Source organism: Spinacia oleracea, chromosome 5, assembly GCF_020520425.1.
Source record: "Spinacia oleracea cultivar Varoflay chromosome 5, BTI_SOV_V1, whole genome shotgun sequence".
NCBI lineage: Eukaryota > Viridiplantae > Streptophyta > Magnoliopsida > Caryophyllales > Amaranthaceae > Spinacia > Spinacia oleracea.
The window spans coordinates 12,935,524-12,948,515 of NC_079491.1; the positions used below are offsets into that span (position 1 = coordinate 12,935,524).

Here is a 12,992-nt window from a genome sequence, read left to right on the forward strand (position 1 = left end):
AGGTTTTAACCGTTGCTTATGTCATTGTTATATCAATGGGTGAACTACCTGCTCACATGTTTTTTTTTGAACCATTAGAGTTGCTCTTAAGATGTAACCGGTTCACCAGTTGTAGCAGCTTGGGAGTCAAATTTAGCATCTTACTCTGGACGTTGCCGTTAGGACTGAGGACTACGTTTTGTGTTCACTTATTATTTTTACATTACAGTTATTGTCTGGGGATCTGGAGACCATTAATTTTCATGACTACCAGTGTAGTAAGGTCCCCCCCACATTTTACTCCGTAGTAGAGAAGTGAAGAGGAGATAAATCAAAAGTAAAAAAGAAAAGAAGGAGCAGCAGGCCAGCCAGGGCAACAGTAGTACTCCTTCTGCAACTTTCATTTTCTGGGATCTCGAGTATTTATTAAACGACAAAACATCACTTCTTTCTAAACACTAAAAGTTTACCACTCCTATTCTATTTCTATTATTTATTGTCCTTTTACTTCTTCCAATTTCCAATTTCCTCATCTTTTTTAAGCAAAGACTAAGTTTCTATAATTAGATGACCCTTTTTTTTTTTTTTTTTTTTTTTTTTCTGATGACGATGATGGAGAATAAATCACTGTAACAATTGAATCAATTAGTGTATCATGAAACTTGCTTTCATGAATTGCCTGCGATCAAATTGTTAACAATGGTGAAAATAGATTGACCATCTCGAACTTTCCGACATTTACTATTATAATTTGAGTAAATTTTGTATAATTAAGACCGTTTTATACCCATAAGAACGCTAATATTAACAAAAAAAAAAAAAAACTATTAACACAAAATTTTAATGATTAACAAAAATCATTATAATAAATAAAAATCATTATAGTAAATAAAAATCATAACCATTAAAACGTGAACTTTATATTAATTAGTTAACATATTTTTTGTTAAAAAAAAACTAATTAAGCATAACTATGACTTATAAGTGTATAAATATATAATTTTAAAGTTTAACTGTATAAGTGTATAAATATCTGATAATAAAGCGTAAAGGTCTTATACTTATAATAAAACGATCTTAATTAAAAGTTTGTAATAATTTCTTTATAAATAATCTATTTTGTTTTATAATTACGAAAATAATAAAGGTCGCAACATGCGACCTTTAAGCCGTGTTACAATTATGACATGCCATGCTTACGTGTTATGATTTAAATTGGAAACTAAAATATTTAACTTATATATAATCTATTATACATTTTACAAAAAAGCAGAAAAATCTTAATGTTCTAATTTGTTTCATTATTTATATCGACTACCTTATTTACATATTTTCATAGTAAAAATATTGCATTGATAGTAAAAATATTCTGATGACGGATAACCTATGTGGCGCCTGTATGTACCAATTAGACTCCGACACATAAAATTGTGACAACTAAATATTGTCGCAATTTGCGACCTTTATCATCACCCACTTATAATTATTAGATTCTAAATGACATCTTATTTTTTAGCTCTTCGTTTGATTAAGTTATTTGGTCTCATGTTAAGAGGGATGACAATATTGGTGCCCATCACCTTACTAAGTTAGTACCGTTTGGATTTGAACAAGTTTGGGAGAAGTATTTCCCTCTTGATGTTCTTCTTATGGATAAGTTGTCAATTGAATAATAAACTCACTAATCTTTCTCTTCAATTTTTTCTTTATTTTATTTTAATTTTAGGGTTTTGAGTAGTTATAAACTTATAATACATTTTAAACTTATTTGGTGAAATATTAAAGTATTTTGATGAATTGATACTAGTACTATGTGATCGATCTTATCTTTCATGTTCTCTTTCCCTGATCACTAGAAAACTTTTTCCTGAAGTGAACTTTCCCTCCTTTACTTTGTGTTGTTGCTTTCTATCCCTAATTTTAACCTAGCAAAAACTGTTTCTTTTTCTCTTTTTTTTTTTCTCCTTAAACTTTATGCTTTTCTTTTGTTGGGGATGTGGTATGTATTCCTGTTGAAATCAATACTCATAGTACTCCCTCCGTCCCGGAATACTCGACCCGGTTTGACCGGCACAGAGTTTAAGGGACTTGAATTGACTTATTTAATTTAATAGGTAGTAGTTGATAGTGGGGTATTATTTTAATGTAGTTAGTGGGAGGTGGGTTAAGAGGTGGGGTTGGGGGAGAGTAGGGGTTGAATTTTTAATTATTTTTTGTATGGAGTAGGGGGTAGGTGGGTTAATAGGAGTGGAGTGAGAAATAATATAATATTGTTAGAATATTTCCATTTTTAGAAACAGGTCAAGTATTAAGGGCCGACCCGATAAGAAAAACAGGTCAAGTATTCCGGGACAGAGGGAGTACATAAACTTATGTCACTTTTAAGTACAATTTACGCATACACACAGATAAGAACTTATACATGCATCAATTATAAATTAATTAGTACTTCTACGACATATCGATATATCTGGATCTGGACGATAGATAATGTGCATACATATACACATGCGTCATTTTGTGATTGTATGTGTTGCACGATAACTTGTTTGTGATGACATTGTTACTCCGTATCATTTTCACCATTGGATGTTTCTTCCTCTAGATATACACTTTGTAGTACGGAATACAAAACAATAATATTGAGAATTATTTGAATATTATGTATTCTTTTGGTAAATTAATTTGTGTCAAACTTTACATCTAAATCAACAACACAAATTGTTAATATATCCATGAAAATCACATACATGCACTTTTCATGGAAATAATCTTTTGGTACACTTATATTTTGTACTACGGAGTACCATTTAAGTGTAAATTTAGCTTTCAATCCCAAAAGATCAATAAAACATTTAAACCCATTACTCAGATCCATGAATTGATTTTAGACTATATTTTTTTTAATTAATGCTTCGTACTACGTATATTTTAATTTATGTTTAAAAACATTATTAAACGAAGATTCTTGCAAAATTGTATATCCTATGGAATCTATAGTTTATTCTAGTGTTGTTCTATTTATAACTAGAAATATTAATTAATTTTTTTTCTAAGAAATTAAGTAAGAATAATATTAAAACAACAAACAATTACAACCTAAACCAACTCAAAGTGAAACGAACCAACTAGGTTGGACTATTTCAACAAGGAGCTAGCAACCAATTACACACACACTAACAAACGGCTTATAAAGCCATAAACCACAAGCTATCTTGTCTACTTACATTTTTAGGCATTACAACCATTATTCTACTTCTCACAATCAGTTTCAAACTAGCTATAACATGTTGAACCGTTGGAAATGATTTATCCCAGAAGCTACAATTCCAGGTCAATACTAATTTAAATTAGGTATGATTGGTTACACTAGTAGGGTAGTATCAAATTTGTGTTAGTTGAGGCAAGTCCCTAACCAATTTGCTTGATATCTAGAGGTAAGATATCGATATGATCATACATTTAAAACCTCTTCTTTCTCGACCTCATCTTCATATATATGTCGTATTATAGTATTATAATATGGTCCAAACGCATAAATCCTCCGTACTATTCTCTTAGCGAAAGTCTAAAACTCGGCCCTCTAAATTATAGGGAAAGCGAGAGGGTTACACCACTGATATCATACAACGATAGTTTAAGGAGTTTCCTATTTACATATATAGATGAATGAAAGCATTATGTCACACTTCTCCTTTGGTACAAACTGAACCAGCACCTAACACAGGTTAACCAGCCCAGCTCCGCAGGTCATCGCTTGAGCCACTCCAATCATTTTGCAGTTGATGGGGCTCGAATTTGTGACCTCCAAGTCACAAGGTGAGTTCCCCACCAACTCCACCGACTTATGTTGGTTAGCGACAGTTGAACATATATCTCCAATTAAGTTGCATGGTAACATCCTTCACCTAATTAGCACACATTTCATATTCATGCCTTCATTTTCCTTTGGGTCCACACAATTATCAGCCCTAGATCCTTCAATTCCAATCCTTCAATTCCAATCTTATTGAGATTCTATCATAAATTTTTTTAAATTTTTTTTTTCCTCTTATTAATTATTTTATCATTAACTATTACTTCACTTTTTCTGGTGTTCTGAAAAAACCCTAGTTAACAGTCACAACACTTGTTAACTGACACTAATCATTAATGATCTCAATTATAGATTGTCATTAAATCATAGTTAAGCTCAGATTAATTACGTGAGTACTTCTCAAAAAAAAAAAAAAAAAAAAGTGGTCCTGATTTGCACTACAAAAGGGAAAGACAAATACTACCTTAGTTTGGTCCCTACTCTAGCTACAAAGGTCTATAAACTAACTGTACGTACTATACCCTTACCTATCCCACACCTCTCCGGCTAGCTGCTAGCCGCCTCGAATCACAAGCCACGCCTTTTTTTCTCCGTGACAAGCTAGCTAGGTAGGCGCGTATATTACATGAATAAATACTCAATCCCATCTTATTAAATGAAAGAATGAATGAATTAGGTTGAACATAAGTAGCCAAGCAAAACTTCAATGTCACAATATAATACAACCAATTAATTGGAAGATAAGTTCACTAACATCTTAAATAATCAACATTGTAGGGACCGAGCTCCTAGACCGCCTTTCATAAATCGTCAAACTAAATTTGGTGGCATGTAGAAAATTATTTGATATTGACAGTCAAGAATATAACACAATTAGGGCTTGTCAAATAAACCAATTAATCTTCTTAATTAATCATCACTTAATTAATATATTATAATTCTGATGTTATGGGGGAGGGCTTATCTAAAATGAGTATATATGCTGTTTAGCTATCATACATATAAGTGGAAAAAATCTAGTTGTGTGTTTTAGTCAAGAAAGCATTAGTCCTTGGGTCATTTTCGCTCTACTACAAGATGGCATTTGTAGCTTAGAATATGGTCCCCTCATCTCTTGTAATCAATCACCAATCATAATGTGAACCATGTTTAGATCGATCCACAAGACACATACGACACTTAATATATATATATATATAGGTAAGGTAACCATACTGAACCAACACCTAGTACTGGTTAACCAGCCCAGTTACGCAAGTATTCGCTTGAGTCACTCCCAAGTATTTTTTGTAGCTGATACGGCTTTACCCTGTGATCTCCAAGTCACAATGTGAGTTTCCCACCAACTCTACCATCTTATGTTGGTTTACGACACTTAATACTACCTCCGTTTCACAAAGTTCTTTACAATTACTATTTGCACGAACTCCAATGCAATATTTAACTACTAATATATCTAATTTCGTAGGTAAAAAAATTATAAAAAGTTGATATTCTGGAAATACATACCAAGACCAATCTAACAAGATCTTACGTGTAACGTTTTGATGTATATAATGGTGATTATTTACGGTCAAAGTTTCCATAATTTGGACACATATTCCAAAGAGTAAAGAACTTTTAGAAACGGAGGTAGTATATACTTCAATTCGTATAGTAGTATATATATAACGATTATTTGTTCATTTGTACGGAGTAGCGTTGCAGGGGGCCTAGGCTAGTATATGTACGCGTACTGGATCGATGTAGAATACACACGCGTATGTATATGAATAGAATTGATGGAGATAGTTAAGGAAGGCGGTAAGCGTGTCAATGTAGACACCACTAGGCACATGGTGGGTATGTTATGTACGCCATTCCTTTTCCTTTTAGGACGTGATGGTAAAAAGAATGCAATTTTTAGGCATCTTCATTCTTTTTCTCTACTCAGCTTTTCACAAGAGAGCATGATTTTTCTTGAATAATTACCACCTCATCATCACTCATTCACTCTCTTCTCCTTCTTTGTACTAGTACTACTTTCATAGGAATATTTTTGCAGCTTTAGAACCCTCTTTTCTCCTCCCTTCATCTCATATATATATCTGGTTCAGCTTCACTTCCCTTAATTACTAGCACTAACTCATCAACATTCAACAAGGTTCCCAGAGCTCAATTCGAGGTTCGAGGGTTTAGTCATCAGCTACAAATTAAGTACATAAAGCCTCTGATTTTATGTAAGTTCATCTTCTGAATCTTGTTGTCAACAAAGGAAATTGTAAATTATGAACTGAATTATATTCTATGTTCATTTCTGAATTATTTTATGTTTGTTTTTTTTATCCTTATTTCATTCACACTACTTGATAACAGCTTAATTATAAACCCTAATTACTGAATTTTCCAAGCGAAAGCTCGTAGAATTATGTAATTCAAGAGCTTAATTGTTTGTTGTTTTCTTGATGCTCATCCAATATAATTCTCATCTCATCTCATCTCCAAGTTCTTGAGCTTTACAAAGGTACAGATTTAGATGATTGATTCTTTGTTCTTTCCCTTTTTCCTGTTACAGCAGCATTATAGATGATGAGGGAAGATACAAGGAGACAATGATGAATTTAAATAAAGACGGTCCTCCGTACACAACGAAACAAGAAGAAGGAGACTCGAGCAAGGCGGCGGCTCCATCAAGGCAATGGTCATCAGGATTCAAGAATCCAAGGATAGTACGAGTATCGCGTACCTTTGGAGGTAAAGATAGGCACAGCAAAGTATGCACCATCAAAGGTTTAAGAGATAGAAGGATTAGACTATCCGTACCTACAGCAATCCAGCTCTATGATCTCCAAGATAGGCTTGGATTAAGCCAACCGAGTAAAGTCATTGATTGGTTACTCGATACAACAAAACTCGACATTGATAAGCTGCCACCATTGCCTCCTATCCCCGGTGGTTTCAACCCTTCTCAAGGTTACGGTATGCCGCCAACACCATTCTTTGATGCAAGCTTGTTACCGTCTAGGAAAGAATGCGGTATTAATATCAATAGTACAATGAACGACGATGTGGATGTGGATGTGGATGTGGATGTGGATGTGGATGTGGATGTGGACGAAGAAGATGAGTCGTCCATTGTTGCGAAATTCAAGTATTGGGGGGATATGAATGCAATGACGATGATGAGATCTAAACAAAAAGGAGTAGATTATCATCATGAACAAGGTAGTAGTAGTAGTTCTCAAGTTTTAGCTCAAAATTTGTTCCCAATTGCAAGCTCTAATAATACTACTACTAATACTAATAATAATAATAATAGTATGTTACCTCATCCTCACCCTCACCCTCACCCTCACCCTCACCCTCACCCTCCTTCCTTTTTGAGTAATAATCCTATGTATAACTATTACCATTTGGAGCCTTCAAATTTGTCCTTGAGTCAATTAGGAAGTTATAATGATCATCATCATCACCAAGGCGCTTCTCAATCAAGCTCCACTCCACAACCTCCATCTTCGCTATCTCTTTCCTCAATGTCTCAATTGTTTCTATGCCCTTCCATGGCTACCACTTCATTCTTCCCTTCTAATCATCATGCCTCCTTCATGAATAATACTAGTCATCATCATCAACAACAACATCAACAACAACAAGTAGAGAATGACTTGAGACAATTCAATCGTTTCCCTTTGTCAAACAACAACAATCCTTTCTCTTCGTCTTTCCACAATAATAACTCTAGTGGATTGGATATGAAACCGGCTTTCCCTTTGAGTATGAATCATGACCCTCATTTGCAACAAGAGGATGATGAAGACCGCCAAGGGAAGAGTAGTGCTCATAATCCTTGGAAAGAATCCTCCGGGAATTGAATTATGATATGTGTCAGAGGACCAGCTCTGTTGAAGCCTCAAGATTAGTTTTATACTCTATCAATATGATTCAATTAAACTTCAATTCCCGGTATCTTCTGAGGTCGAATGGGAAAGAAAAAGGAAACCATTTGTTACCGTGGTTGATCATGGTTATCTCAATGCTAAGTTTGATGATTGAAGAAGCTAATTGAGCAAAGCTTTTGCTGCCAAGACTCTAAATACATCAAGTAAGTTTTTTTTTTTTAATAAATTTGATCAATGTAACTTACATTAAACTTTTGTACTAGACATGTTTCTTCAAAATTATGACACAAATATATATATAGGTGGAGATGAGCTCCTTATTGATAGGTCTCTTGCAATGTCATAGATGATACAAGTCATATCTTTTAAAGCAATGTTTTCTTATATTGATTATTATTAATTAAACAAATGTTTTTTTTTGTAACAAGAGAAGAGTAATGATGTCAAGACTGCATTGACTTCATTATTTTACTTTTTGAAGATAAGTTTATGGACCCTACAACATATGTTAGGTTGTGGAGTACTCACAAAACAATTTGGATATAGGAAGGTTGCTAAGCTAGTAAACCTAAAATTTCGTATGTAACTATTAGGCCTAGGCTTTTTAGCACCAATTGATAAATGATAACTTATATAATTGGGGGAAAAAAAGACGAGTCAAGTTTTTAGGTGTGTGTCTTTGTTCATTTACTTTTCAATCAAATTTAAGTGATACGTGAAACTTTTGAAAATTTTGAAATTTATTTGTTAAAATGAACTCTGTAAATCGATTAAATGAATGAACTTGGTCGACTTACCTCTTTCATGATGCCCAGGCCCCAACGGTGGGACACCGAGGGCGTGGGGATCACCTTTTGTTGAATGAGCTTGAACTTGTTCACAATATAAAACTTCTTAAAAAAAATAGTTAAGATGTATTAAAAAGAGCATAAGTATTAATAGAGCAAAAATGCATACTTAGTTATAAATATGTCACATGAAGTTTATAGTATCAATCAAAATTTATTCGTACAATTAATTTATTAATGTAGCACATGTAATTAAACGACATCATGTTCTTCAAATTTGATACTTTCAACAACATGGCTCTCAAATTGTATTTGTGTTCATTGCTTTCTTCATGAATAATGTTGGTAAACAATGTTGAATTGTTGAACCTACACACAGTAATTAAATGGACTATATTAATTTGTGATTATGAAATGGCATGTGATATCAATAACACTTAAAAGAACGGAGTATTATAATTAGATGATATTTGTGCTGATAGATGGTGAAACCCTCGGCTCAGACGTAGTTTCTAAGAAATATCATAATTCTTGCAACTAACCATAAAAAGGTAAGATGTCAAAGGTCAAAGTTTATAAGATTTCACATGGTTAATTTTGTTTACGACATAGCTAGGCTTCCGTAGTGTCTAAGGTTTATTATCATGGATTTCACATTATTCATATATCAATAAACATATTAGAGCAAATTTAATGGTTAAAAAAGGGACATGCTAACAAAAAAAAAAAAAAAAAAAAAAAACCATGTGAACAAACCATGTGAACAGATAGCCTACCATTGGCACAACGTACAATGACATAAGCAGCTCTTAAAATCTTGTAGTAGTTATTTTGGGCTACGTAGCTCAAATAAATAAATTATTTAAATTAAATGTTATAGGGAGCTACAAAGTATTGTAGTCCACCAATATGAAAATTTATAGTTTTAATCAATTGTAGTTAGAAATTTATTGTGGCAAACTTAGCTACAACATCTTGTAGCAACTATTTTATAGTTGCTCGATCTTATAACACTCATGAAAGTACATTATTCCCAGTATATGTTCCATGAAGTTCAATTCTTCCCTACTTGTTATTTATGTGGTTTGTAAGGTCTTGTTAAATGTGCGTCAATGTAAATTTTGTTACTATCAAATTTTCATAATTTTTGCAACTACGGAGTACATAACTTAAGAGATCAATATATAGTAAATTAATGGTGTAGGTTGGGGCTAAACTACATGAACAAAAATGTATAAGATTTTTATAGAACGGAGAAAGTATATCGTAGGAAAATTTGGTATTTTACTACCTTAAAAATACATCACATTTGTATTTACTATCTTATGAAAGTTTTATTTTAAATTACTACCTTAAACTTCGAATATTTTTTGTATTTACTACCCCTTTACAATTTTCTCATTTTAAAATTAAGATATATCTTTTGTTACTTAATTGTTTAAAGAGATTCAAAGTTCATTATGTTTACTTTTCTATAGGGATTTCATTGAGAATGACATTTCAAAATAATTCATTTGATAATTCATAAATTTTTAATGTTTTACAAATAATATTTAATTCATTTTACCTTTTACAAAATGTTAAAATCAAGATCCCTATGGAATCCTTACACATAAATGAGAAGAATGGATTTTGAATCACTTACAATGATTAAGAAACGAAAGAGATATCTCAATTATAAAACGAGAAAACTGTAAAGTGGTAGTAATAAATAAAAATTGGAAATCTAAGATAGTAATTTTAAATAAAAAATTTCACAAGGTAGTAAATATAAAAGTGGTGTATTTTTAAGGTAGTAAATTCCAAAAAAAACCTATATCGTATATGTAATTTCTAAATGTAGGGGTCAATTCGGCTATAATCGTATAACATTATGAGTTTAAGGTGCGTTTCATTCACCTGATTTTTCTTGACTTATTAAAGGTTATCTGAGCTTATTTTAATTAAAAATTATATTTGGATAATTAGATAACCCTTATTTTTTCCGAAATAAGTACGTGAAAATAGAGCAAACAAAATAGAGCCTAATTTAGAGTATCAATCACAATCGAAATCACAATAAGATTATCGATCTTTTCATGTCTTTCTTATCGGTGCATTTTTTTTCCCCATAATAATTCCGGATGAAAACCTATATAATTCGTTTGTACGGAGTATTCAAGAACTTTTTACCAGTTTTTATCAACCAATAAAGTCATACTCCGTACAAGTACAACCTAAGGATTATGATGACCATGGAAGACGAACCTTAAGGGTCCCTCACTCACTTATAATCCTTTAACAAAACTACAGAATTTCTTTAGTGTTGTTAGTTGTTATTGTTGACAATCTTAAAGTCAAAAATTGTTGCTTACTATTAAAATATTAATGACTACTCTTATATGGAGCACGGAGTAGTTCGTTTTAAAACCAAGTTTGTCATGGTTCAAACCTTGTACCGCCAACAACTTTTAGTTTTGTAAGCAAATTACCACCTAAATTATAGTAGAAATGTGCATTTATATGCATATTTGATTTCTAACCATATCATAGGGAAGGCTATGCATTGCCCTGTCAGTCACCCTCTAATTCCGCTCCTGAGTGTAATGTATCCCGAGTTGTACGTAGTATATGTTGATGGGGGAGTATTGATAATTATTACTAATTGTTTTGTCGTTCTAATATAATACCTCCGTTTCAATCCGTTTCATAATGTTTTTTACATTTTGTTTTATTTTCTTTTTTAATACTTCCTCCGTTCTGGAAATATCGCACCTTTGTTTTTTAAACTATTCACACTATGACTTTGACCATTTTTTATGATTCGGACATTAGGAAATTTTAGTCATGTGGGGTAATGTTAGAATCGTATCGATATACATTCTCTAAATATTATTTTTTTTTTATAATTTTTATTTACACGAGATTTGAGATATTAAGAGTCAAAGTATTGGTTAGAGAAGTAAAAGTCAACCATGGTGCGATATTTCCGGAACGAAGGAATTATGAAAATTTACTATCTTATCCTTCTTACCCCACATCATTTACAATTTTCCACTCACTTTATCTTACTTTATTCATATTTTTCTTATACCCACCTACGTTTTACACATTTTACTTATTTTATCTATATTTTATTATATTCAACCAATTTTTCTACTTTTATTTTAATATTTATGTAAATAGTAAGCGTAAAGATCTTTATAAAACAGAGGTTGTATGTTGGTGCGCTATTTGAGAAGTTATTTTGTCAAAGCAAGCAGTGGTATGAAGGGACATGGGTAGATTTTGGAGAATTTGTCACATTCTATCAACTCTAAAACCATGACAGCATACCATGCCAATAATTGTCAGTATCGTATGTCAATTATCTTGTAATGTCGGCTACATTTTGTGCCCATGACATTGATGTCTATATTATAATTATATTATTTCTTTTTTAGTCCATCTTCAATTTGCATTTTTGGAACTCTCGTAAAAACTTAAGGAAGTCTCCAACCCTTGACAGCATACCAATTGCTCTAGAGCTGCTACATGTACTCATAAGATATCAAATAGTAACATACTCTGTCCTCGTATTGGTTGTTATCTGTCAAATATTGTGTAATCTCGTATCCTTCTCATTAATAACACACGTATACATATAGTACAACTCATTACCTAAACCCTAGATTACATATTAGGTAACATACCATATGTAGGACTCATATTAGGTAACATACCATATTTAGGACTCTACAGAATATTCACAATATAATATCTCCTATATTCTATCTTAACATTATCACATAAGCAATCCTATATGGAATTGAAATTTAAATCTAAAATTTCAAATGGTATTTGAATTAGAAATTTTAGAGCAATAGGAGCTCAGGTTATGAAATTATTTCATGGGTGATGATAAAGGTCGCAAGTTGCGACAACATTTAGTTGTCGCAATCTTACGTGTCGGAGTTTAATTGGTACATATAGGCGCCACGTAAATCGTGCATCGCACGAGCTAAAATCTAGTTTTAAATATAATTGAGGTTATTTCTTGTTTATGCGCTCATGTTTGTACGCATGGATAAAAAATTAATTTAGGTTGTACCTAGCAAGAGGTAAACGGAAAATGTTTGTTTGACCCTAAGGGTTAGCAACCCTTAAGATACATATAACATAAAATAATATATAAGTGTAATTAATTGGAGAAAGAAAGTGTTGTAAGGTGAGTTTCAATGCATTTGTAACCAATCATCATTTAATATTTAAAGGATTACCAACCCTTATGGTTACTCTATCATTGTCCGAGGTAAACGGGTGTACGCGAAATACTTAAAATAACAGGGATTTGGATTTGCCAACACTAAAATTAACCAAATAAACTGAAATCCTCACACTAAATAAGAAAAAGGTGGAAGTTAAAAAGGTGGAAGATAGGATTAATGAACTAAAGTAACTTTGGGTTGTATTACTTCATAATTTCACCCTTTTCTTTTTAAAATTAAAAGGTCTTGCACGCGTCCAGATTTATTGTATACTGGGGTAACTTTTACTCAATTTTTGGTAACT

At 32.2% G+C, this 12,992-nt stretch overlaps 1 protein-coding gene across 2 annotated transcripts; it reads left to right on the plus strand.

The window, feature by feature from the left end:
• Nucleotides 1-5,610: 5,610 nt before the first annotated feature.
• LOC110795622 (transcription factor TCP17) lies at nt 5,611-7,998 on the plus strand. 2 transcript variants are annotated; one of them, XM_022000645.2, is made up of 2 exons: nt 5,611-6,015; nt 6,354-7,998. In XM_022000645.2, exon 2 carries the CDS (start codon nt 6,388-6,390, stop codon nt 7,645-7,647), a length of 1,260 nt encoding a protein of 419 aa, XP_021856337.1. In that variant the 5' UTR covers nt 5,611-6,015; nt 6,354-6,387; the 3' UTR covers nt 7,648-7,998. The 2 variants fall into 2 exon arrangements, with proteins under 2 accessions (XP_021856337.1, XP_021856336.1); XM_022000644.2 differs by having other exon boundaries at nt 5,612-6,015; nt 6,351-7,998.
• The last annotated feature ends 4,994 nt before the right edge of the window (nt 7,999-12,992 follow it).

Coding starts and splice junctions, on each gene's coding strand:
- LOC110795622 (XM_022000645.2), top strand. CDS start 6,388: ATGATGAATTTAAATAAAGACGGTCCTCCGTACACAACGAAACAAGAA.